The 26,997-nt window shown below is 62.7% G+C and overlaps 1 protein-coding gene across 1 annotated transcript in view; it reads right to left on the reverse strand.

Annotated features, from left to right (window-relative positions):
• The window catches only part of SDK1 (sidekick cell adhesion molecule 1), a gene marked incomplete at its 5' end in the record, with an annotated part of 547,830 nt that overhangs the window by 95,654 nt on the left and 425,179 nt on the right, over nucleotides 1–26,997 (reverse strand). Inside the window, 7 exons of the mRNA XM_081093020.1 lie at nucleotides 603–705; nucleotides 2,506–2,673; nucleotides 3,189–3,305; nucleotides 5,007–5,198; nucleotides 7,483–7,566; nucleotides 13,284–13,474; nucleotides 14,222–14,333. Coding sequence (XP_080949146.1) covers nucleotides 603–705; nucleotides 2,506–2,673; nucleotides 3,189–3,305; nucleotides 5,007–5,198; nucleotides 7,483–7,566; nucleotides 13,284–13,474; nucleotides 14,222–14,333 — 967 coding nt within the window. The remainder of the gene's footprint in view (nucleotides 1–602; nucleotides 706–2,505; nucleotides 2,674–3,188; nucleotides 3,306–5,006; nucleotides 5,199–7,482; nucleotides 7,567–13,283; nucleotides 13,475–14,221; nucleotides 14,334–26,997) is intronic.

The raw sequence follows: 26,997 nt of genomic DNA on the forward strand, positions 1-26,997 counted from the left end.
TTAACCACGTGTGCGCATGTGCCCTCCCCCCCTCTGCTGGGGCGAGGGCTTCCGAAAGCCCCATCGCTGGCTGCACGCCTCTGGCTCAGGCCGAGTGCCAATGCCAGGAGGCTGTGCGTCTGCGGATTTAGGCTTCAGGCTCTAGCCTGCGTCTGACAGCGAAACCCATTCTGCAGCCGCGAGTGCGGGAAGCGGCTCGCCACGGCGGCCTGTGCTGGCGCCACGCGCTGGCCGCTGGGTCCCAGGGGTCATTACCTTCCCAGTCTGAGCTCCATCAGGACGGCGCTGCAACCCCCCAGACCCGCCAGTCCCGGGCCCTCTCTCCACCCTGCCCCTCACCCCAATAGACTGTGTGCTCTCTCCCCCGCCCCCCTCACTCTGCACCCACAAAGGAGCGCTGCACGAGGCCGGGAGAGGACACCGTCCCCGGAAGTGATACACAGGCTGGTGGGAGCGGGGACGTGTGCGATTCATGACGGAGCCCAGACCGCATGGCGCCACGACCTGCGGCTGAAATCCAGTCCCTGCCATCCTCCCTCTGGCCTCAGCACCCCTTCCCGAGCCCATGGAGTATGAACACCCCCACGGGGGGACGGAGCTACCGGAGGGAGACGCGGGGGTCGTGCGTGGCCCCGCAGCGCAGCGTGGCTGTGGTCCCCTTGATCACCACGCGGTCCTCAGGGGGCGTGACGATGGACGTCCGATCTGAAAACACAAGTCACAGCTCAGACAGAGCCACAGGCTGAGCGCTCCCACCCTCCGGGCAACGTGCTGGGGCCCTGACATCAAAGCCGAGTGTCCCTTCTCCCGGCAGGACGCGCGCATCGCGGCACCAGAGCCGCCCCGGGGACCGAAACGCCCTCCCACGCAGCCGGGAGCCAGGCCTCCGCCCTCCCAGGCCACCGAGGGCCCAGGCCCCGGAGGAAGCGAGAGTGGAAGGCCGGCTGCGATGGTCGTCAGGTCCCCGCTGCCACTCCCAGGGAAGCATGCGTCTCCCCGAGATAATCGGCATTGGGGGCGTCTGCCGGCCGCACGGCACCCAGGGCTGGCGAGGCGCCGTCATTATCGCCGTGCCTGACAGTCCTCGCGGCAGCCTGGGGGCGCGGCGGCATCACACCCCAGCTCCCGGAGGACAGTGAGGCGCAGCCATCCGGGCTGCTGGTGCCACGGAGCTGGAGGGGCCTGGGGCACAGGGGTAGGGCTGGACTCCGCCCAGACCAGCCGCCGCCACAGCGGGCCCGGTGACAGCCATGGCATGTCTCCCGTGCGCACCTCTGTGAGCACAGCCGAACTTGGGGGTCACCACACGGGTGCAGGGCAGCCTGACCCCCTGCAGCGGGCGTGCGGGAGGCCTCTCTGAGTGTGCGTTTCCCGGGGGGGCGGGGCGCTGCCGGTGCTGCGGCTGCACAGCCCCGTGGGTGCGTGGGGACGGCGCCCGCAGCCACTGTGGCTCCCGCATCCACTGCTGTTCAGACCCTGGATCTGAGCAGAGCCACACAACTGCCTGGCGAGCGGCCCAGCGACGCGCAGACGGCAGTCTGTCACCAGTTTGTAGAGATGAGGCTCATTTTAGGGACACCCCCCTCTTCAGCACCTGACCATCGGGGGTGACTGGAAGGCAGTGTTCTTAGAGCACCTCGCACGTTAGGAGGCCGTTTAGCAGAGTGGACGCCACGGAAACCAGAAACACCTCCGTGGACATGAAGCGGAGCCCAGGGGGCTTTTCCCGAGGGATGGGGTGTGGCAGACGCCCCCTCACGCACGTTAGCGTTCCCCTCCTCACAGACGGTCGGGGACTCTTAGCGAGCACAGGTGACTCTGCTAGTCCTGCGCCTGTGAGCGGCGCTGTTTTAGTGATGCAGACACGGCCGCGGGGAGACGGGAGCTCACTGGTGAGCGAGGCTACGGCGTGGGGTACGAATGCTTGGTAAGCCAATCCCTATGCTCCGGAAAACAACTTACCTGCATTTCAGAAACCCGTGTTAGAGACTAAATAAGAAGCGTCAAACGTTGGAGAAACAAATCTCTCTCTCTCTTTCTCTCTCTCTCTTCCTCTCTCTCTCTCTCTCTCTCTCTTTCTCTCTGTCTCTCTCTCGGCTCATGCCTCATATCTAGGGAGCATTCATAGTTCATAAGCTAGGACTGTTCTAGTTGGTTACAATGATAACAGAAAAAAATATCTTCTCTCTAGGATTTTAGTTCTTGGCTTGGTTTTCTCGCATAACCTGCCCGTTCGCTATGGGAGCCTCTTGGGGGCACCATCCCAACTCACTGACTTGAAAAGTCAGTCTCTCCTCGCACGAAACACCCCCTTTAAATCTGGGAACACACCCGCCGACTGTTCTTTGGAAACGGAAACGTTAGTTAAGAACAGGTTCCTGGAAATTAGCTGTGACAATCCTCCCCCTCTGGGTGACCCGGAGTCCGGACATTAGGAGGTCCCCGAGCAGAGGACACGACGGTGAGGCCAGGGCGGGGGCGGAGCCTGCGGGGCGGGGTCCTTACTCCACACGGTGAGCGTGGCCGACGCGTTCAGGGACCCCTCCGTGTTGGCTGCGTAGCAGGTGTAGGTGCCGGCATCTTGGATGAAGACGGGGCTGATCTGCAGGCCCCCCGATTCCAGCAGCATGAACCTGGGAATCCGCACGGAGCCGCTGGCCAGCACGTGGCTTCCTGGAGACCAGAGAGAGGACAGGCGCGTCAGAGCCCAGGGCCGAGGGAGGGCCACGCTCAGGCCACCACCGAGGAGCAAGTCAAGGAGATGCCAGAACGAAGGGGGCCCTTTACACACGGACAGCACCGCAGCGGGTCCTCCAGCGCGATTCAGAGGAGCGCACACGGACACCCTCCCTCCACCGGGACGCGGACACGCCTGCCACGTCCCTCTGGGGCGGTCCTGAGCCGTCTCTACGCTTGTGCGCATTGGAAATGCTCTCGTTCGCTATGATCCCACCTCAATCGAGTGAGGGAAAGCACATGACAGACAGAGGGCCTGCCCCCTTCACCTCTGGCCTCCCAGGCCCCCCGCCGCCAGCTGGGCCTGTGCACAGGCTGAACCTCGGAGCTGAGGAGCTCCCTCCGGTTTTCCGTCCCCCAGCGTGGCGGGGCCCCCAGCGTGGCGGGTCCGTGTGCATCGCCAAGGCTCAGCACTGCGCTGGCCCGGCCCCTGCGACAGGGCCACTGCCTACCTCTCCTCCAGGTGATGGCGGGTCTGGGCGCCCCGGACACCTCGCACCTCAGCGTGGCCGTCATCCCATCTGTGACCGTGGTGTCGCCCGGAAGCTGAGTGAAGGCTGGCGCGACATCTGAGTGAGGAGGTGACAGGGACAGGCTCAGCGTGGGCCCCTCGGAGGACTGTCCACGTGGCTTTCCACAGGACGGAGCGCGAGGCAACTAGTGAGGGTGCCTGCACCTGCCCGGGCTCCCTGTCGGAGCTGCCGATCCTGCCGCCCACCCGCAGAGGACCGCCTCCTCACGGCTGTCCCCAGGCCTGAGGGACCCGGAGGCCTGGACACGCACGCTCAATGGTGTTTGCTAAATGAACACGTCAATATTGATTGTGCTACATTGTATTTTCATCCCATTAACGGTTTTAATTTGAAAAAAGCCCCTTTTGCTACACCCTACACTTACAAATCATAATCATTTATCTGTTCTCCCTCCAGTTGTCATGGTAACCAGCGTATGTAGCACGTTCATTTAAATTTCCAATCTGATCTTTGCAAGAACCTTGTGAATTGGGCTGGGTTGGCTCCATTTTGATGACAACACTGAGGCTGAGAAATTAAGTAGAGCTTCCCAGGTCTCTCAATAGAGAAAAGGTTGGCCCCCCAGCCTGGGGGCCGAATGCAGCCCCAGGCCCGCTTTTGTCAATAAAGCTTTATTGGAACACAGCCACGCCCACCCGCTCCCTGCTGTCTGTGCTGCTTTTGTCAATAAAGCTTTATTGGAACACAGCCACGCCCACCCGCTCCCCGATGTCTGTGCTGCTGTCCTTCTCCAGCAGAGCTGAGTCGCTGTGACTGAGGCCATGCCCCTCAAAGCTGAACCAATGTACCGTCTGCCCTTTTAGGAAGAGGGCCAGTGCCCGCCGTCCCACCCTGGCCCGCCGCTGCCAGGTCTGCCTTAAATAGTTCTAATGCATCTAATGCATCAATTCTAATGCACCCCGGCTAAGTGCCCAGACGGGGTGACAGGAAACATAATTTCTGTCTGAAGGGATTTTAACAGAATCCCTGTGCCCTGGTGGTCAGTGTTATTTCTACTGTTTGAAGGGATTTTAGTTTCCGACGCTCCGAACTGGACGATAAACTTGACCCCGGGGCACAGTCCAGGAAGTGGGCCCAGGTCACTGAAGCGTACGCATCAGTCTTAGGTTCTGTCCGCCTCTGCGGGCTCCACCGGCCAGCACACGCCGGCACCGACCCGCTTCCTCCAAAGGCTCTGCCCCCTGAGGAGACCAGCATTTTTCCTCCGAAAGGACAGATGGACCCGTATTGCTGCAACGGAAAAGAAACCAGGAAACCCTCCTCTGTGAGGACAGTACCCCAGCCGTGGGAGGCTAAGGAGCGAGGCCGGATACAAGGAAAACCTCCCGCTTCCCTGCTGTCAGAGGCCCAACATGTCCGTCGATGGGGCAATAGAAGCAGCTCACAAAAGAGCTGTAATCGTCCAATAAAACCACAACAGAGAATGAATATTTAAAGTGGAAACGCTATCTCAGGGAAAAGAGCAGGAACGAGCTGTTCACTAAATGTCCAGAAAACGGGCTTTCCTGCTTCTTGGTGCTGGGTCCCCGCGACCTGCTGAGAGCAGGGCGGTCCCCTGGGGCAGCCATGTGTGCGCGCCCCAGGCGTCTGCAGAGGTGACGAGGGGGTTGGGTGCTGCAGTCACCTGGGCACCACGCCCCGCCCATGTCCCCGACGGGCCGAGCAGAGGGGACCCCTCTCTGAGTGTGCCACGCGGGCCACGGTCGGAAGCTCTGGCCTCTGGTGGCCGGTACTCACTGGTGACGTCCAGGTAGGTGGAGGTCTGCACCTCGCCCCCTTCGTTGCTGGCAAAGCACTGGAAGATGCCGGAGTCGCGGGGACGCAGCCGCTCGATGCGCAGGCCGCCTGGGAGCAGCCGGTAGCGCGGATCCTGGAGCTGGCTGAGCGGCAGGGCGTCCTTGTACCACTGCAGCCTGGGCGGCGGCGCCCCTGCGTGGAGGCAAGAGCCAGGCGTCACAAACTTAAACCTCGGGAATCTCTTACAGGAGGGAGCAACGGCGGTATTTTTTTTTAAAAAAATATGTGTTTACTGATTTCAGAGAGGAAGGGAGAGGGAGAGAGAGAGAGAGAAACAGCAATGATGAGAGAGAATCATCGATTGGCCATCTCCTGCACACACCCTACTGGGGATCGAGACCGCAACCCGGGCCTGTGCCCTGACTTGGAATCGAACTGTGACCTCCTGGTTCATAGGTCAATGCTCAACCACTGTTCCTCCTTCCACGTGGCAGGAAGCAATGGACCCGGCACGGCATCGGGGGGCGGTGGGGAACACGCAGCCCCGACATGACCCTTCCAATGCCCTGCGCCGGCCCCGGAGAGCTGACCTGAGACCCAAGACCACAGTCCTGAACTGCGGCGGGCACAGCGCTGGCGGCGGGCACAGCGCCTGTTGAGGCCCCAGGAAAAGTGCAGGAGCAGCTGGGCTATTTCTGCACCCCGTGGCTTGTGCCTCGGTTTCCCTCGCTGTAAGTGTAGCCAGGAGAAAACACGCCCACGGGGTGCACGGGGGGGAGCACACTCCGGTCCCCCGACTTCAGACGCTGGAAGAAAAGATGCCTCCTTCTCATAAATAAAGTTAATGTCGTAGAATATTTCAAGATAATGCATTCGCGGATCCTGTTCTTTGCCTTAATTACGTTTCCTGTCAGTTTTTATTAAACCAGGAAATTAAAAAAAATCCATTTCGAGGTAAAAGCATAACGACTCGTGTAAAACCTCATAACAGAGGTTCCGAGAGGAACCGCGCCGCTGCCTGCGCCTTCGCCGTCAGAGTTAAAAGAAAGCGGTAAATTACACGCCGGCCACGCCACGCGAGAACCTGCTCCCACGTGTGTGCCTGCCCTTCCCACGCTGTCACCACAGCGGCCGTGTCAAGAGCGTGCTCATCAGGGGCAGAGCTTCCAATCGTCGCTTATTGAGAGACGACTGTTGCCGTGGAGGGGCGAGGAGGGCTTCTGTTTTGGGGCAATTTCAGGTCAAAAGCAGAGTCTCACCCCCACGCACTGCAGACGCTAACTGCACAGCTTCCCTTTCAGTCATCGGCCTGACAAAGCTGGGTTTACTCAAGAGGGGACAGTGCGACCACCGCCAGGGACATAATTCCATGTAAGATCCGCGTTCCTCTTCGCCCTCCCCCCACCCCGGGCTCAGGGAGCGGGACAGAGGGACAGGAGCGGAGCAGGGCCTGCACCCGGCCTCCGGCCTCCCTGACGGACCCGGGCTCAGAGCAGGTGGGTCACCTGCCCGGTACGTAATGACGACCCCTTCATGCCAAACGCTGGCGAAGGTTTAACGGGAGGCACCGCACGGTCGCCCTGGCCCCGAGCGTGTGGCTGGGCCTTGCCTACAGGCTCTGTCCATGTGAACAGGCAGATGACACTCTCCCTGGGGCCCTTGTGAAGGCTCACGAAGGGCTGGGACGTCTCAGGAGGAAAGACCGCTCTGAAGGGGGCCAGACAGTCACGGGAGAAGGTCCCTCTCGTTTCCTGACCGCCCCCAGCGCTGACGCAGCCTTTGTTAATGCAGCGCCCAGACAGCCCGTCTCAGGCTGGGTGTGGCGCCCTGCGCTGCGGGGTGGGAATGGTGGCAGCGACGGCTAGTAGTCATGCGGCCTGAATAACAAGAAAGGCAACCCAGTGCTGAAACGGCAGAAACACAAAGACGTCCTGCTCAGAGGGTTCACAGCATCTCCCTGTCTACAGAGCGGCGTGGCCGTGGGTCCCCATCACCTGTGGGTGAGGACGAGCTTCCTGCCCTCAGGCCTGGGGCCGTGGCTGGTGGAAGCGGAGCGTCCAAGGAGTGAGAGGACAGCCTACACCACGCCTCCTGCGCTTCCTTATATAAATAGTACCTTCCCCGCTTTGCAGGCGAGGGAGCAAGGTCAAACACCTTCCCAAGGTCAAACACCTTCCCAGGTCAAACACCTCCTCAGGGTCAACACCTTTCCAAGGTCAAATATCTCCCCAGGGTCAAATACATTCCCAAGGTCAAACACCTTCTCAAGGTCAAACACCTTCCCAGATTAAACACTTTCCCAGGTCAAACACCCCCAGGGGCAAACACCTCCCCAGGGCCACATGCACAGCCACTGGGCTCTGCAGTCCCAGTTTCTGACCTTGCGCTCTATGTGTCCCTCCAATGATGACGACTCTGCCCTGGAGAATGCCCTGGGTCCCCCCACATCACGGCCCCCAGCGGCCCCCACACTCACCCATCGCTTCACACGCCATGTCCACGGTCTCCTCCACTTCCACCACAATCCGACTCGCGGGCTCAGCAGTGAAGTACGGTGGCTCTTTAAACAAGAAAACAGGAGCTGCTAAGCAAGGAGCATATTTCAGAAGACGCTGCAGCCTCGAGCCGGGACTCTTTTTAAAAACTGGTTTTGGCCGGACCAGTGTGGCTCCGTGACTGAGCATCGACTTACGAACCAGAAGGTCAGGCTTTGATTCCCCGTCAGAGCACCTGCCCGGGTTGCAGGCTCGATCCCCAGTGGGGGGCCTGCAGGAGGCAGCCGGTCCATGATTCTCTCTCATCATTGATGTTTCTCTCTCTCCTTCTCCCTTCCTCTCTGAAATCAATAAAAATATATTTTAAAATGCATTAAAAAAACTATTTTTGAAAACTTCATCCGTTACCAATGTGCGCACCAAGTCTGAGCACAGAGAGCAGAGGCCAGAGGTGATTTATATTCTCAGGTCCCAGGCAGCAAATTACTCCTCAGAGCCGCGGCCACTTTTCAGCATGTGGGCTTGAATCACGAACCATCTTAATTCAGGCTTTAGAAGCGCTGTCCCGAGGGGCTCATGGAGGTGGATATTTACAGCCAGAATTTCATAGGCCAGTTCGCTTCCGTATCGAAACTAAACACAACTCCCGAGGCGTGCGGGGGGCCGCACCAGGCTCTGGCCTGTGCCGGGAGACAGTGCAGTCTAGTAACATCCTCTCTAAAGTCTTAGCAGTTCTCCTCCAAAATACAGATTTAACACTCCAATGCGACGGCAAGTAATAGCTGAGGGCAAGAAGAGGAAGGGCCTGGCGTCCCTCTGTAGCAGCGAACGCGTAGCCACTCGCCTCTCTCTGGATACTGCACTGACCTATTCCACCAAAAAAAAAAAAAATCGTGGTTGCACTAAGCAATGAATTTCCTTGGAGCGTAAATTGCAGTATTTTTCTCTCTCAGTTTATTCAGCAGAAATTCAACAGTGGCCTGGCCCAGTGCGTGGTGTGCTTAGGGGGCAGCGATCTCATTATCACGATGACGAAGGCTGCCTGGCTTTCTGAGTGATAATTAATGCCGGGCCTGCCGGCCAGAGGCCAGGCGCGGTGTGACTTTGTAACGGTGCCGAACGCGGACACGACAGCCTGGCGGGCCTCCGACAGCAGCTGTCTCCCCAGAGCAGGCAGAGCCTAGAGGAGGAGAAAGAGGCTCGCAAACTTAGCCCTTTCAAGGGACGATGGCCGTGACGGAGAAAAGGCAAGGTTCCCGGGGAGGCAGTTAGGTATCAATTTTGCGTCCCCGGCTCATTGAGCGGAAAGCCTGCGCCTGGCGGGAGTCGGGTCGGAACCTCGGCTCTGAGTGGACCCGGTAGACCCAGTGGACCCGGCCCGAAGGACCACGGCGGAGCCGCCGCCCGCCTCCTCAGGCTGCTCTTCCCTCGTAGGTGACCTCGGCCTCTCCTTCAGCGGCCACGGCGGCGGCATCCCCATCCCCCGCTGCATCCCCCGCTGCATCCCCGTCCCCCGCTGCCGGCTCCTCCCGCCGCCGCACGCAGGTCATGCCCGCGCTGCTCGGGCTGCCGTCCGACTGCAGGGGTGAGTGTGGGGGGATCAGCATTGGCCCGGTTAACTGGTTTTCCTTTTCTAAGGGAAGCGCTGTAGCTGAGTGGGCTGCACGGTCCCTGCAGGTGTCGGAGATGGTGGGGAAGGACACTGTGTCCCTTACTCGGTCTCCCTCCATGGCAGCGCCTCGCAGACCTGCGGCCATCACAGCCGGCGAGGCAGCGGCCGAAGCAGGCAGCGCCCCGCGCCCCGTCTCCGCTGGCTGGTCCTCGTGGGCGCGGGCACAGCTGCTTAGGGTCACGCGGTGTCATCGCCCGCGTAGGCGTGGGCGTCACCACAGGCCCCGGCACCGTGCCCGGCCCAGCTCTGCCATCCCGCCTGCCTGATGCCATGGGCGCGGATCGGAGGGCGGGGCCCTGGGAGCCTCCTTCACTCAGCAGCGTCCTTGCGGTTCATTCCGGAGCAGCCGCTCTGCGAAGGTGAAAATCCTCCCGTGGACGGTCGCGCCCACAGACCACACAGCTCCCGCGGCAGCGACTGCGATGCCTGCGGGCAGGTCGGCTCTTTCTTGGTTGGCAGTGCCCGCGGGCCCCCCGGTGCAGGGAGGGGCCTGGCACGGGTCACGCTGCACACACTGGCGCCGCCGGCCGGGCTCTGGGACGGCGCGAGGAGCAGCAGCCGGGCCAGCATCCAGGCTTCTCGGGTGGAGGCCGGCCCTGCACAGGGAAGTCACGCTCCGCTGCGTGGTGGGTGGGCGCCTGGCCCCACTCGGTGATGGGCGGGAGGCTCTGCTGGCAGCGCAGGAGGAGAGCCGGGGGTCTGTGCACCTTTCCTTGTGGCCGAGGACACATCCCAGGGCTGGTGGGGAGGAAGCTGCCAGCACCACTGGGTTAGGGTCACGTGAGGGGTGAGCTGGGTTAGGGTCACGTGGGGGGTCAGCTGGGTTAGGGTCACGTGGGGGTGAGCTGGGTTAGGGTCATGAGGGGTCAGCTGGGTTAGGGGTCACGTGGGGGGTGAGCTGGGTTAGGGGTCACTTGGGGGGTGAGCTGGGTTAGGGGTCACGTGGGGGGTCAGCTGGGTTAGGGATCACGTGGGGGCTCAGCTGGGTTAGGGTCATGTGGGGGCTCAGCTGGGTTAGGGGTCACGTGAGGGGTGAGCTGGGTTAGGGTCACGTGGGGGGTCAGCTGGGTTAGGGTCACGTGGGGGGTCAGCTGGGTTAGGGTCACGTGAGGGCTCAGCTGGGTTAGGGTCATGTGGGGGCTCAGCTGGGTTAGGGGTCACGTGAGGGGTGAGCTGGGTTAGGGTCACGTGGGGGGTCAGCTGGGTTAGGGTCACGTGGGGGGTCAGCTGGGTTAGGGTCACGTGAGGGCTCAGCTGGGTTAGGGTCACGTGGGGGGTCAGCTGGGTTAGGGTCACGTGAGGGCTCAGCTGGGTTAGGGTCACGTGAGGGCTCAGCTGGGTTAGGGTCACGTGAGGGGTCAGCTGGGTTAGGGGTCACGTGAGGGGTCAGCTGGGTTAGGGGTCACGTGGGGGGTCAGCTGGGTTAGGGTCACGTGAGGGGTCAGCTGGGTTAGGGGTCACGTGGGAGGTCAGCTGGGTTAGGGTCACGTGGGGGGTGAGCTGGGTTAGGTTCTGAGGGTCGGGAGGGACCAGGAGGCAGAGCCGGTGCTGGTGCTGCCCAGGGCGGGCGCAGGCCTCTGGGCGGTGGCGGTGCCCGCACTCAGCCGGGTGCCCCTGTTCGGCCGCAGGAGGGGGCGGCAGAAGGGAAGCCCACGGCGGGTGAACAGCTGCGCGCGTCTGTCTGGTCTCATCCGCGAGGGAGGCAGCAACCGAAGCCCCTCTGCTCGCTTCCTTCCCTCTCACGTTCCTACGAGAGCCTCCCCGCCCGTGACGCCTGGGACGGCGGGCGAGGTGGTCATCTCCCCAAACGGATGGGCTTTCCCAGGGGACTCGGCACAAGTCCCACTGTCCCAGCAACTGCTGACGAGCGGAGGGGACTGACACCGACCCCGGAAGCCAGGGGTGCTCTGGCGCCTGCAAAGGCCGGACGGGGGGCCCTAGGTAAGCGTCTGCCGTGGATGCACATGCAGAGCCCAGCTCACTCAGAGGCCGGGTGTTCGGAAAGCAGCGCTGCTGGAGACCGACGCTCCAGTTCCTTCCGGGAGATGATTCCCCGCCGCTCAGGATGCAGGCTGTGCTGTCTGAGGAGCCGGACTCCAGTCTGTGCAGCCCCCATCGTGGCTCCCGCAGCCGCAGGCCGCCCGGTAGGTGCCCCTCCGGGAGCGGGTGCGTTCACGTCCTGGCTGAACAGGGTGAGACGGGACCCGGCCTGCCCTCCGGGTGCTGCGCGATCTTCCCCGTGTCCACGGGCCGCAGGTCTGCGTGGCAGGCGTGTGGCAGCCACGTGGAGGCCGGAGCCACGTCTGACGATGGAAGGAAGTGCCGTGCTCCAGGCACACGTCCAGGCAGCGGTTGCTCCTCCTGCGAACTTGTGTGAAACGCAGCCTTCACTCTGACTTCCTTTGCAAAGGGGCCAACGGCGTTATGTCACCGAGGGCCACGGCTCTCGGGAGGGCTCCGGCGCATCCACTCTCCTGGGGCCTCCCCTTCGTCCTGCGGAGGAGGGAAGGGGGGCGGTCCCCGCCCTGGAGCCAGCGGCACGGCCACCTCTCTGCTGGGCAGGCCACGACGATGGGGCCGGCCGCGGAGGAGGACAAGGGCTGCGGGCTGGGCCGGTGGGAGGAGAGCAGCCCTCGCCCCCGTGTCGGGCCATTGCATCACAGTCTGAACGTCACCGAGTTCCCCTCGCCGCGTGCGAGGCCGCGTCCCGACCGGCCACCTTCCAGCGCTCAGAGCAGTGGTGCCGTTCCCCTCTGCTCCGGCCAGGACGGCACTGGGCTCCGTTCTCTCTGACACGGAGGGAAGGTAACATCGGGCACCTTCTCACTGACTTCTGGTCCAGAAATGACAGCAACAGCATCATCTCTGAGCCCTGACCATGACGGTCAGACACGAGCCACGGAGAGCCCGGGCCGAGGCACAGGGAGATGCCCTCCCCACGACCTGCCACCTGCGGCCCAGGCGGGGTCAGGCCGGCTCAGACCAGCTCTCGGGTTCAGTGATTTTCTTGGGAAAGAAAAGCAGGATGCGTTTGGGAGATGGAATCAGGCCACCTCCCTGCACCGGGTTCAAGGTGAAGCTGGGCTGAGTGTGACTGCGCTTCCCAGGGAAGGCTGGGCAGCACCAGGCCCAGTGCCCACAGGGGGAGCGTTACCTGTGGTGGGGAGGAGGGGTCACTGTGATGGGAGGAGGGGTCACTGTGATGGGAGGAGGGTCACTGTGATGGGAGGAGGGTCACTGTGATGGGAGGAGGGTCACTGTGATGGGAGGAGGGGTCACTGTGATGGGAGGAGGGTCACTGTGATGGGAGGAGGGTCACTGTGATGGGAGGAGGGTCACTGTGATGGGAGGAGGGGTCACTGTGCTGTGAGGAGGGGTCACTGTGATGGGAGGAGGGGTCACTGTGATGGGAGGAGGGGTCACTGTGATGGGAGGAGGGTCACTGTGATGGGAGGAGGGTCACTGTGATGGGAGGAGGGTCACTGTGATGGGAGGAGGGTCACTGTGCTGGGAGGAGGGTCACTGTGATGGGAGGAGGGGTCACTGTGATGGGAGGGAGGTCACTGTGCTGGGAGGAGGGGTCACTGTGATGGGAGGAAGGTCACTGTGATGGGAGGAGGGTTACTGTGATGGGAGGAGGGTCACTGTGATGGGAGGAGGGTCACTGTGATGGGAGGAGGGTCACTGTGATGGGAGGAGGGTCACTGTGATGGGAGGGGGGTCACTGTGATGGGAGGGGGGTCACTGTGCTGGGAGGAGGGTCACTGTGATGGGAGGAGGGGTCACTGTGATGGGAGGAAGGTCACTGTGATGGGAGGAAGGTCACTGTGCTGGGAGGAGGGGTCACTGTGATGGGAGGAAGGTCACTGTGATGGGAGGAAGGTCACTGTGATGGGAGGGAGGTCACTGTGCTGGGAGGAGGGGTCACTGTGATGGGAGGAAGGTCACTGTGATGGGAGGGAGGTCACTGTGATGGGAGGAGGGTCACTGTGATGGGAGGAGGGTCACTGTGCTGGGAGGAGGGTCACTGTGATGGGAGGAGGGGTCACTGTGATGGGAGGAGGGTCACTGTGCTGAGAGGAGGGGTCACTGTGATGGGAGGAGGGTTACCTGTGATGGAGAGGAAGGCTTTTGCTCGGGCTGGTTCGGCCGTGCTCCCGGCCAGCGCTGCCTCACAGACGTACTCGCCGGTGTCGGCGGAGGTCGGGGTGCTGATGGTGAGGCGCCTCCCAAAGCTGCGGAGCCCGCGGGTGAGGGTCACCCCGTTCCTCTTCCAGCTCACACGCAGCTCCTCCAGGGGCCTGGGAGGCGAGGGCACCCGTGAGGGACCGTGAGTCCAGGGAGGGGGGTGACAGCCACCTGGGGCCTGGGCAGGAGCTGCTAGGGCCTGTCCTGCGGGGCTGCTGGGGGTCAGCGGACACCTGAACCAGTCCCCACGCACCCCTCTCCCTCTTGCTCCCCTCAGCGGTGCTCCGCTCGGGCTATTGAGCAAGGACAGCTAATTGCGGCAGCATCGCCCCTGAGCGCTAATGGCTCCATTTGCTCAGGGGAGAAGGCGGAGAATGAATGCTGCGGGGGGGCTCGGCCGCAGGGGAGCGGAGGCCGCGGGGGAGCTGTGGCCGCGGGGGAGCGGAGGCCGCGGGGGAGCTGTGGCCGCGGGGGAGCGGAGGCCGCGGGGGAGCGGAGGCCGCGGGGGAGCGGAGGCCGCGGGGGAGCGGAGGCCGCGGGGGAGCGGAGGCCGCGGGGGAGCGGAGGCCGCGGGGGAGCGGAGGCCGCGGGGGAGCGGAGGCCGTGGGGGAGCCGTGGCCCCGGGAACACTGTCCTGGAGCGAGGACACCTGGGAGGAGAGAGGGGCGGCCTCTCCCTCCTCAGCCGGACTCCGAGGAGGCCCCCCAGGCCCCGCAGCTCCCGTGAAGTGTGTTCTGGGACCACGGAGGCCTGGGGTCCTGGGCTGCCCCCCACGGCTGTGCTCACAGCCCAGCTGCGCCAACAGGACGCCGTGGCGGGGAGCTCGCACCCCCGGCGAGGGTCTCGGTGCGGTCACGTACCTGGCATTCGCTATGCACTCCAGGGTGACCTCGCTGGACCCGGCCAGCACGCTGCGGTTGCCCGGGGCGGTCACGATGACGGGGGCCGTGGCTTCGGGCACAGCGCCGTCCCCTGTGGCGACAAAGCACAAGCTACAGCGCGCCCCTGGGTACCGGGCGAGGACTGGGAACGACCGTCAAGAGGTACTGGCGGGCTCTGCTGGGACGCCTGGGTCTCATGTCCCACCGTGACCCCCCATGAAGAGGCCTGGGGGGCCCTGTCCCTGGCAGGTGCTGGGAGCCTGGGGTGGGGGGTCCCTAGCCCATAACCTGACACGCCCGTCCTGACGGATCGGGGCTGGGAGCCCTGCGCTGTGGCTGGCAGAGCCCGCGGATCAGGCCTCAGCCGGCGGAGCCTCCCCACGAGGCCGCTGCTTCACGCGCCTTTAATTGGTTTACGACGTTGCATATGGAGTCACCTAGTCCACCCGCTGTTTTACCACCTGTTCAGTTCCACACACGCGTCCGCGCCAGGCCCCCGCGAGGCACTGTGTCAGGCAGCGCGCCCCACGCAGCACAGCCACGCGGCCAAGCCCCGCTCCCGAGAGCGACCGCCCGTCCCTGCCCCTGCAAGCGGCAGACGACGGTTCAGCTCAGCCTTCTCCCGACAAGGGAGGAGAGAGTGACACATTTTTGCCACTTTTCTCCGAAATCCATGTCACATCCACATTAAGCTGCTCACGGTACGCTCCGCTGCTGTGTACTGAGGGAAAATGAAGACGATCAGACATTTCTGGAGCCGATCTCAGTTTGAGGGCGGAGACGGAGAGCCCGGAGTCACATTCAGGGAAATGACGGCAGAGGAAGCGTTTCGTCCAGCGCTTCAGAGGAGGCGCCTGCCGCCGTGCAGGGCAGCGACGGGCCCCGAGGACACGAGGGCGCTGGCTGCTGGGCTGGCAGAGCCGGCAGATGCGCTTCGTGAAGGTCTCTGCACTGAGCACAGGGCGTGACTCCGAGTCTCTGTGTCCGTGGAGTTCTGGAGAGCTGCCTCCCTCAACCCCGCGGCTCCCTGGGGGCGTGGCTTCCGGGGAGACAGGGCAGGGACGTGGCGGCTGGCAGGCTTCCAGGAGATGCCATCCAGGAGATGCCAGCGGCAGTCGCGATGGGACGAAGGACAGAGCTGACGCCAGCAGGTTAGCGGCCGCCGCCACCTGTGAAAGTCCCGACGAGGAGCAGTGACCGAGGAGCTCCTGTCTGCAATGGCTGCGACGTGCGGCGCAGGAGAGAGCGGGTGCGGAGGTCGCCGGGGCAGGGGGCAGGGGCTAATTTGGCATCAATCACGGCTCAGCCGCCGCCCGGAGGAAGCCGTGCTCAGCACTGGTTGCTGCCCCGGGGGACGGTCCCCCGGCCGCTCAGCCCTGACTGCACGCTGACCCTGAGGAACGGGCCCAGGGCCAGTGCCAGTCCTGCAGGGACATGTGGGACACACGGGGGGGTTGTCACAGAGTCGCCACGGCGATGGAAAGACAGGCCCCGTGTGACTCCTCTGGAGCTGGGACTGCTCTGTGCCCCACCTTCTGCAGTACAAACGCGGCTTCAGCGCCCGCGCCCTGAGGGTCCGCAGGGCAGGTCACGCGGCCGCCTGGCTTGGGGCTGGTAAATGTCAGCGTGTTCGCAAACGCCCGACCTCCCGCCCGGCTGCCTGTGCTCGCGGTGAGGCGAGACCCGCACAGGACACGCGCGGAGGCAGGCGAGGCGGGGCTGGCGGAAATGTCGCCGTTCCCAAGGCGGGCATTTGGGACACACACACGGGGCCGCTGGGAAGGTGACCTTGACTCCCGGCCAGTCTGTGGGCACGAGCAGAGCCAGGGCTGCTGAGCGCAGCGCTATGCGTGGTCTGGGCCTGCGGCTGCACCCAGCACCCCCACTGCACGGACTCACCACAGAGCTCGCTGCGGGGCCTCCCGAGCCAACAGCAGGTTCCAAGTGCCACCAGACTGGGTGTGCACGTGGACTACAGAGCAGCGCGGCGAGGCTCGGGAAGCGCACCCACACCCGTGCGAACCGGCAGCTTCACCGTGGCCATGGGCAGCTCCCTGCCTCCTGCAGAGACCGGCGTCCAGAGGGCACAGCCCTCTCCTGGCCACGTGCGCTCAGTGGAGGGCGTCCTGCCTGCCGGCCTGCCTGTCCCCTGCAGGCGCTGACACTCTGCCTCCAGCAGACAGGGTGGGAGCAGGCCGTCCAGTCCACACTGTGAATCACCCCCATTTGCAGCTCTAGCCCCTCCGCGACCAAGTCTGCGCTGGGCGTCCCCACGCGGAGACCTCCTCCCCGCCCTCATGCCTCCATCCAGGGCTGCCTTCCAGACACGGCTTCCCTCGGCGCCGGCGCCTCCTTCCTTTGTGGCGAGGACCTGAGTCTCTGCCTCCTTTACTGCTTGTCGGTGGTTTCACTCTGTTCCCGGCGAGACGAGATAACGGGGTGCATTCCTCACCCGCACCCGTTTCGGGAGGGAAGCTGCGGAGACGGACACTGAGGCGTTCTTAAAGGAATAAGCCGGCTCTTTATTCCTGCCGTTCCCGGAGAATTTACGGCGCGATGAGCACTCAACAAATCTCAATGATGGCTTAATTCTTCATGCATATTCCGCAATAACGAGTCACCGCTGCCGCCACCAGAAATATTACCCTCTCCTCAATGCTCTACACAAAAACAGTTCCAAATCCAATGTCAGTGCGCCGGGAATGACCTCCCAGAGGAGGGACACAGTGGGAAGAGGGAGGGGGCTGTGCTGACCACGCCCCACACGGCCCGGACGTGGTGCTAAACGGGCCCATTTACAGGTGCCAGCCACGGCATCGAACCCCAGCCAATACGGTGTCTATTATCTGCTCAGAAATCGGAGGCCCCGTCACGTGACTCAGTGGTGAGAGGCGTTTGGAGAGAGGAGCGTCGGCGCCCGGGGTTCAGAACCCTGCTCTCCACGGGGCTGCTCCTCCGAGCTCTGCTGTGGTCAGTTCCCCGGAAACCACGGGACCCGGAGCTCCCTCCCCCCAGCGGCTCCGGGTCGAGCTTTCCCAGCGGATGATTTCCGGGGCGGGCGGGGTGGCAGGAGGTGAAGAAATCCAATCGGAAGAGATTTGGGCGGAGGGAGCAGCGCACGCCAGGGGGCTCCCGGGGCGGCAGGGGCCTGGGGCGGCCTCCCTGCAGCTCTGGGAACAAACGACCCCGCAGAGGCAGGGCCCGTGCACACCCAGCTCCCCCCCTCCCCGTCCAGCCCAGCCCTGGTGCCGGGGCTCAGAGGCAGCAGGTGTCCAGGCTGCGTGTGATTAGAAAGTCCCTGTAAAGACACGAGTCTCTCCAGCAGAGGGCAAGGCTCCCCGTCCCTGAGCTGCCGAGCCGGGGGTCGGGGGTAAGTGGACAACGAGACACCGTTCGTCGAGGTGAGGGCATCATGACGACTGGAGGGGCAGCAGGGACATGGGGGCGGGAGGCGGTGGGCGACCTTAAGGAGCGAGGAAGGAAACCAGCCTGGTGGCTCTTGGGGCGCAGGCGGTCCAGGCCCAGGAGAGCGGGGTGCGGGCCCCCTGCGTGGCCCCAGGTTCCCCTCCTGCCTGACGGTGTCGGCCAGTGTGGCTGCTCCTCTCAGGACACGTGGCCATGAACGCGGGACCCTGAGGAGGCCTGCAGCCCATTCACAGCTCAGGGCCCAACGTGGGGGGGCCCTGATCCCATACACCCCCCAAGCTCTCTTGTTACAAACACCCAGTGCACCGCGGAGAGCCCCACATGTGTACCCCCCAGTGTATCCTACGAGGGCCCCCCAGTGCACCCCGTGGAGGGCCCCCAGTGCACCCCATGTGTGTACCCTCCAGTGTACCCTGAGGAGGGCCCCCCAGTGCACCCCGTGGAGGGCCCCCAGTGCACCCCATGTGTGTACCCCCCAGTGTACCCTGCGGAGGGCCCCCCAGTACACCCTATGAGGGCCCCCAGTGCACCCCATGTGTGTACCCCCCAGTGTACCGCGAGGCCCTGGTGGAGCGTCGCAGGACCGGGTCACCTTTTGCTGAGCGCTGCAGCCGCCTCCGCCTGCAGCTGGCCGCCCCTCGCGCCTGCTGCTGACAATGGAAGGGCCGTGTAGCTGGCCACCTCTGTGACCCCCGCCCTTCCCCGGCAGGAGGTGCTGCTGCGCTGAGGGACGGAGCAGAGCCTGTGGCCTTTCCCTGCACATCAGAGCCGGGCAGGGCCGTCTCCCAGGGGTGCCGGCCGCGTGCAGCCCAGGGGCCAGCGTCTACGGGCCGAGTCCGTAACGCTGAGCCCGGGTGCACAGTGTTGCAGAGGCTGAGGTGCACCCCAACCAGCACATCTCCAGCCCCCACAGCCACGACCGCCGCCTCGCGGAAGCCTGCCCCCGCGGAAGGCGTGAAGGCAGCGGGCAGCCGGGTGCCCCAGGCTCCACAGGTGCTTTCTCCAGGCAGAACCGGGCCCTTCGAACGGCGCCTCATCGTGAAAACCGACATGAACAGCGCAACTCTCTACATCTTGTTCGCTACGCAGAAAGCTCCTCCAGCCGTTTAAAGAATATTCTTCCTGATCTCAGAGAGGAAGGGAGAGGGAGAGGGAGAGACACATCAGTGACGAGAGGGAATCATGGACCGGCTGCCTCCCACACGCCCCTCACTGGGGATCGAGCCCGCAGCCCGGGCCTGTGCCCTGACCGGGAGGAACCACGACCTCCCAGTTCATAGGCCGGCGCTCAGCCACGGAGCCACGGAGCCACGCCGGCGGCTCTCCGTGCTTCCCGTTTGCTGCCCGGAGCAGGCGGGGAACACACCGTGTCTCCCTTTCTGCTTATCTCTCCGCGCGCCTCCACTTCTTATCTCAATCCACTTCTGGACTTTCCTATTGACAGGAGACGATAAATAAAATAATGTGACAGTTTGACAAACAGTCCAGCAGTTTCTTTTCTTCTCATTTATAACATATGTGGAAACTCGTACATTTGGAAACGAATGGAACATAACAGAACGTATTTCCATTGGCCATTTACCGGGCAGAGGGGTGAGTGTGATAAACGGCAGCCCGCAGTGGCAGGTTTATGCATTTGGGGGCGCGCTGTGCGCACACGGTAACCATGGAGCAGGCATGCGGATCGGGGACCGTGGGATGGGTGGTGGAGCGATGATCCACATCCCCGACTCAGGGCACAGCAGAAGGCCACCTGCTTCACATTCACACACGTGAGCGCGCGGCCTGCCCGTGATGGGGGAGAGCGCAGCTGGCGGGGAGCTGGCCTGGTGCAGTCTGGGGGGGCTGGGGCGAGAGGGACTTGTCATCAGGTCAGGGCGTTCTCAAGTCCCTGTGCCCCGGCGCTGGGGGTGGGGGGTGGGGAGGCAGGAATGAAAGCACCAGCTTGGGGAAAGCAGGAGCAGGAGGAGAGGCCGTAGGAGGCACAATCGCGTCACTTTATTAAGTGTCGATAACAAATGCCTTTGAATGAAGTGTCCAGCACGCCCACCTGGGCGTGGAGCCAGCACGCCAGGCAAGTGTGCCCCGCCCCTGGCCAAGGCCGTCGGCAAGGACAGCGGGACCGGGGCTCCACCCGAGCTGAGGGCTCCATGGCCGATGGACGCACAAAATACCCAGAGGCTGGCAGCCGTGTGGGAAGAACAGCATTGCATCCAGCAAACTGGGAGGGGCCAAAACCCGGGGTCCCTTTTAATGACCATATGGCCATCGCTTGAGGACGCAGGCCCACTGGCCAGCAGTGTGTCCTCAAAGGCAGGACAAGAGCCCGTCTCCTCGGGACAAGGCGCTGAGCACCCCACACCGGCCCGCCCACTGCCAGCTTTTGGAGGATGTGACTTACAAACCCGGAGCCTGGGCACAGTCGGCGCCTAAGAGCTGCCTGGCAAACGGAGTGAATCTCAGTGTAACTCCCAGGTGGGTGTCGCCCCTTCTTCCCCACAGACTCGCACAGAGAGGGCAGCGTGCTGCTCCTGGGACACGAACAGGACTATTTTCCAGGCGCAAACCTGGCCCCCCAATCAGATTTTCTTTCCGGAGCCTGCGACTCACTAACAGAATCTGTGACTACAAAAGTACCTTTGATTCATGAAACACATACAACCACGAGAGAAACCCGATCCGAGTCCCCAGAGCAAACAGGGAATCACCTCAGCCCCTGCTGCGAGCACAGGAGACAGAACGAGACGCCAGGAGACGCGGGAGAGGGCACAGCGCGGGCAGAGGCGTCTCACCCCCCGGTGCCGCCTGTCAGCGCCGCGAGGGCCTCCGAGAACCAGACCGCACGGAAGCCGCTTCTCTTGCCACAGAGGCCGCCGTTCAACGCAGAGACAGGAAGTCCTGGCACCGAAGCTCAAGGGAAGGTCCCGGTCTGGCTCGGATGAAGCCGGGGGTGGGGGTGGGGGGGGGCACGCTGCTGGGGGCACAGGGCGTGCTTTGCGCGGACCGCCTGGCTGGCACCACATACAGTCGAGAGCTCTGTACGGCAGGCCCGCCCCGCCGTGTGCAGGCGCAAAGCGCTGAGGGGCCAGTGTTCCGAGACCCAGGTTTCTCGAGGCTCCGCGTCCCTCCCAGAAGGGACCGAGGCCACAGATGCCCTCTTCCCATCTGTATAATAATAGAGGAACGTGCGAATTAGCCGGGACGCTGCAACGTCACGACCGAACAGCAGGGACCTGAGGCTGCAAGGCGCCTGGCCAGGGCGAGGGACCTCAGGCCACGCCCCCTGCCCCACAGGGCTTGACGGGGACCTCAGGCCATGCCATCCCCCCGCCCCAATGCTAGGCTGGGGGACCTCAGGCTGCACCCCCCACCCGGCACCAGGCCGGTGGACATGAGGCTGTGCTCCCCGCCCCACCTGGCGGGGCTTGACAGGGGTGGGGCCAGCCAGGTCTGGGTCTCACCCAATGGGGGTGGGGCCGGCCAGGTCTGGGTCTCACCCAATGGGGGTGGGGCCGGCCAGGTCTGGGTCTCACCCAATGGGGGTGGGGCCGGCCAGGTCTGGGTCTCCTGTGTTTTCGAAGCGGGTGGGGGGGTGGGCGAGGACTTGACTCTGGGTCCCACACTGTGCCCCAGACTCTGACAGGAGGGAGATTTTCATATGCATTTTACTAATTTTCTTTCATCTCTGACACTTCTATTATAGAGAAAGGGCAAATAGCATTATTAAAATATTTCCTCTAATTAATCCCCTTTTAATATGCATGAATTTCGTGCACCGGGCCACTAGTTATTTCATACAAGCCTCACATCTAAGTAACACCAGAGCTTCTCAAGTGAGAACTCCGACACCAAACTCTCACTTACACATTCAGTGTTTCATAGACCAACACGCTGAGCGGAGGTTATACCCAGAGAAGAAAGTGCTCATCAATCACATGGCACTTCTCACGAATTCCCACCGGAAGCGCAGATGTTCCTACAAATGCACCGATGTGACAAGCCCTTCCTCTGTCGTCCCCCAGGTGCCGGTTTCTTGGTAACTTCCCCTCAGAGGGGAAGCGCGGGGACAGGGGTCTGAGAGGGTTTCTCTCCCCCCTTCCTGAGGCACCTGAGATCCCCAAACAATGAGCAGCCGGTAGACAACTCCACAGATGACCAGGTCCTTCACCCACATTCCCTTCAAAGTCATCCCAGGAACGGGCAGCATTCCGTCTGCAGACACCAGCAGCAAGGAGCCTTCCCCTCCGGAGGGCGGGTGGGGCCCTTAGCCACCTCCCCCTGTGCCCTCAACTAGACACCTGCAGGCCTCAGCCTGAGTGGAGAGCCTGGCCCTGGGGCTCAGCACACCCGGCTGCAGAGCAGTGCCACACCCCACCTGAGCACATAGGCCATGCCCCTCTGAGCACACAGGCCACGCCCCTCTGGCACACAAGCCACGCCCCTCTGAGCACACAGGCCACACCCCTCTGAGCGCACAGGCCACGCCCCTCTGATCACACAGGCCACACCCCTCTGAGCACACAAGCCACGCCCCTCTGAGCACACAAGCCACACCCCACCTGAGCACATAGGCCACGCCCCTCTGAGCACACAAGCCATGCCCGCTCTGAGCATACAGGCCATGTGCCTCTGAGCACACAAGCCATGCCCCTCTGATAGCACAGGCCACGTGCCTCTGAGCACACAAGCCATGCCCGCTCTGAGCATACAGGCCATGTGCCTCTGAGCACACAAGCCATGCCCCTCTGATAGCACAGGCCACCTGCCTCTGAGCACACAAGCCATGCCCCTCTGATCACACAGGCCACACCCCTCTGAGCACACAGGCCACACCCCTCTGATCACACAGGCCACTCCCTCTGATCACACAGGCCACTCCCTCTGATCACACAGGCCACACCCCTCTGAGCGCACAGGCCACGCCCCTCTGATCACACAGGCCACGCCCCCTCTGAGCACACAGGCCACACCCTGGGTATTTGGATAGAGGGGGTGATGAGCACTCCACAAATCTCAACAAGGCTCCATGCAGAGTGTCAGCGCCTGCCGTGGACAGACAGGCTGGCAGGCAGGACGCCCTCCACTGAGCGCGTGTGGCCCAGGAGAGGGTTCTGCCCTCTGGGACGCAGGTCCCTGCAGGAGGCAGTGAGCTGCCCACGGCTGTGGTGAAGCTGCTGGTTGCATGGCCACACCCCTCTGAGCACACAGGCCACGGCCCTCTGAGCACACAAGCCACGCCCCTATGAGCACACAGGCCACGCCTCCATCCGAATGCACAGGCCACACTGCAGTGGGGGTGTGGCTTTCCCTTGGTCTCGCTCTCACGCCCACTTGGGCGCCTGCTTTCTCCCAGCCCATCCCTGGGGACTCGGTGGGTCACTGTCCTTGGTGAGGAGCACAGCAAACAAGACCACAGACGAGCCAGGGCACAGGCCGCTGTGCGAGTGAAGAGTGAGAAGCCGTCGCGCTCTCTGCTTTCTGTTAGAAGTTGCTTTATGAGCATTACCCTGGGGGTCACAGCAGAGACACAAACAAATCAGGAAATCTGAAGAGAAGAAATCTCTCTCCTGTCTGCCCGCGCCCCCTTAAATGAATACCGTCGGTCCCACAGGCGGGAACGAGTCCTCAGCTGGAACAAGACATTTTCCGATATGACCCAAGGTTATCTGTTTAAGCCAACTGATGCTCTACGCCGCCTGCTGCGGAGCAGGCTTCTTAAAGAAATGCCAACTCAATCTCATTTCTATTTTGCTCTAAAATCAGCACCAACAATAAATCTCAGGCCGACGACAGCGAGAGGAAGAGCACATAAGGCAGAAACTGTGACTATAAATGAGCTCGAACGCAGCCGAGAGCCTCCCAGGGCACACACGGCCGTCGCCACGCACGGGGGGGGGGGGGGGGGGGGGCGCTGCTGGCAGGAGGGCAGGACGCTGCTCACAGACAGCAAGGCAGGCGGATAAGAACACGGTCCTCACCCACCTGTGGGCGCTCACAGTTCTCACCCACCGGTGGGCGCTCACAGTCCTCACCCACCTGTGGGCGCTCACAGTCCTCATCCCACCTGTGGGCGCTCACAGTCCTCACCCACCTGTGGGCGCTCACAGTCCTCATCCCACCGGTGGGCGCTCACACGCGTGAGGAAGGAAGCTGGGCAGGGTGGGCCTACACACAATGTGACGTCGACGCGGACTCAGCAAACCGGGGCTGTGCACAGAGTGACTCCCCGGTGGGTGCTGAGCGCACATCTCACACACTCGGCAGCTTGCGGTCATTTATTTATTTATTTGTTTATTAAATGTTTTTATTGATTTTAGAGAGAGTGGAAGGGAGAGGGAAAGAGCTAGAAACATCGATGAGAAACATGAACACGGATCGGATCGGCTGCCTCCCGCACGACTCCTGCCGGGGATCGAGCCGCAACCCAGGCGTGGGCCCTGGCGGGGAACTGAACCGCGACCTCCTGGCCCTGGGTCGATGCTCAACCCGAGCCCCGCCGCGGGCGACAGCTGCGGTTTTGGAGCAGCGTGGGCGTGGCTCCCTGTGCGGCAGCAGGAAAGGACTGTGAGAACCGACAGGAAGCCTGAGAGTAGTCAGGGCCGGTCGTGGCACTAGGCCCTCCACCGCCCACTCCCAAAGCCTCCGTAGGAGGGAGCCGTCCAGTTGCCGAGAGTGTGACTCCGTCTCTGCTGAGTCCTGGACCAGCTCCTCTGCAGGCCCTGAAACGCCCGCGAAGCTCATGCCGAGGGAGCGAGGGCAGGGCGGAAGCCGGACGGCGCTCTCCTGGTGGCCGGCATCAGACCACCCGCCCGGGGCCGCCTGGGAGCTCACCGAGGGGCGCAGAGGGGCGTTCAAGGAACCAAATTAGACCCCATGCACCGGACAGAAGTCAAGGGTTTCCCCGCAAATCACTCCTCCAAAAAGGGGCCACCTCTGGTCAAGCCCCATCAAAGCCTCTCAGGTCACCAGGGCGCTATCTTCCTTGCGACAAGGAAGCCCTGTTTGGGGGGCACAGTGGCTCCCGCGTGGGTGCTGGTGTTGCTGTGGGAAAGCATTAGAGGACAGCATTCCCTTAGAGGACAGCATTTCCAGCCGCTGGGCGCCCGCAGCTGCGAAGAGGATGGGGCAGCTCTTTGCCGACCGACGCGGGAGGAGCTCGGCAAAGGGAGCCGGCGCTGATCAGCATGCACGACTGTTACTCTTGGGACAGGAAAGGGGGCAGAGATAAGACGAAAGTCCGCATGCACATTTGCTGTTATTTACATAAATGAAGACAAAATACGAATAATTCTGTAAGACAGACGGTTCTTTTATAACCGGGCTTTCCCATGAAATGGCCATCCATTCAATGTTCTACGTGATAAACATGCAAGTATTAAATGCGTTTATAAATGGCCTTGGCATCTTCTGAACCCGGCACAAGATTTATTTTCCTCAGAGAGTCTTTTCTGGTTAATGGATTTCAACCCACTCAGTCGTTAGCCTAGTTTGACACCAGTGTTTTCCGTTTCCTTCCCGAGCACCGGCAAACCACGTACGGGTTTACAGATGTTCCCTAGGCCTTTCTATTTGCATCTGCCAAGTCGGTGCCTCCCACACCTTGTGCGCACACCGGGACCACCTGGTAGCTGCTCAGGTGCAGACCCTAAACCAGCAGGTCCGGTGGAGCCACCACTTTACCTCTGACCAGCGACAGGCGGGGCCGCCGCAGAGCCCTCCCGTGTCTTCTCCGCACACGGCCAGCGTTCGCCACGTCCGCTCCTCTGCCCCTCAGCGTGGCGCGGGCCGGCTCCTGGGCCTGGGGAGCGGGCAGAGCCTGGGCTGAACCCAGACCTCCTGGAGCAGACGCTGCGTGTTTGTCACACGCTTGCTGGTGATGTGTGTGCTCATTCCATTTGAGATGTTCTGTTTTTCAATTACGATTACATTCACCTGCTTCTCAATTCGGTAAAAGAAAACACCAAAAACACTGTATCCGCGTGAACACGGCTCAGCAGGAAGCAGTCCTCCTGGGGGCGGGAGGAGGGAAGGGCCTGGACAGTCACCAGGAGGGGGAGGAGGAGGAGGAACTCAGGAGGACTCAGAGGGTTTCCATGCAGCACGACGCCCCGGAGACTGTAGAAGGCCGTCGGGTGGCACCTCACTGGCGGAGGATGCCAGGGGGCAGGCTGAGTGCTGCAGGCCAGGGGGGGGCGGGCGCACAGGGAACTAACGGACTGTGGGTCAGAAGGGGAGGGGCTGGGAGGGGCCAGAGGGTGGGCGACCACAGACGGGGTCCTGAGGAGGCAGCGAGGAGGGCAAAAGGCAGGAAAGAGGCGGGAAGGACGACTGAGCGGAACTGGAGAGCCCGAGGTGGCCCCTGCAGACGCTGAGGTGGAGCGGACGGTTCCTCGCCTTAGCGCGGGCCAGTGCCGGGAGCACCGTGCCCTCCGCGCTGGGAAACCTCTTGTCCCCTTTTCCACAGCAAACCGACTCTCAGGTGGGGGCAGAGCGGGAGGCAGACCCAGGGCTTCGCGACTGGAGTCTGTGCTCCAGCGACCACCCTTCCCGACGCCCAGAGAGAGGTCCCCGGCCACGCATGGCCGCCGCGTCAGAAGCCACAGAGGAGGGCGGAGAGCCTGCGGGTACTTCTCGGGCTGAGCTCAGGCTCATCACACCCAGACCGGACAACCGCTCCCGCCCGCCGTCATCCCAACCACGCCCGTCGTCCTCTCCTCCTGGCACCGAGGGAGGGCGCCCGCCTTCCCTGTCCCCTCTGTCAGGTGTGGCGGTGTGACTGGCTGTGCCCATGCCGTGTGAGTGAGAGAGACCCATGCCCTTCCACGCAGACACGGTCACGCCCGTGAGACCCCTGTAGCCTAGAGACTCCCGGGGCCGTGGCCTCATCACACAACAGCGACACCGGTCTGAGGACTTCGGGGGCAGACCCCGTACCCCTGCCTCTGAGCTCCCACATGCACGCAGCCCCCGGAGCACATCGCAAAGGTAAAGCTGACAGCGGTCTGTAGAAAGGGGTTAGAACAGCTCTGCTGCCCTAAGAACGCCAACACCATCCCCAGGGTAACTGTGGAGAGCGGCCACCGCGTTTGCACAGGGTCAAGCCTCGGACTAATGAGGGCACGGTCCTCTCGTGGCAAAGCCACGTGCAGGTCCCAGCACAATTACAGCCGAAGGTACAGTTGTAAGCTTGACCTTATCGTCCGAGCCTGTGGTCCCAGGAGGCTGAGTGATGTGGGCTTGACAGAGTTCAGGCGCATGTAATTGAGTAGATTCCAACCCCGCGGGAACACTGTAAACATCTCGACCCACGCCCTTACTTTGCTTCGTGG

This window comes from Myotis nattereri, assembly GCF_964212035.1.
Source record: "Myotis nattereri genome assembly, chromosome: 5".
Classification (NCBI taxonomy): domain Eukaryota; kingdom Metazoa; phylum Chordata; class Mammalia; order Chiroptera; family Vespertilionidae; genus Myotis; species Myotis nattereri.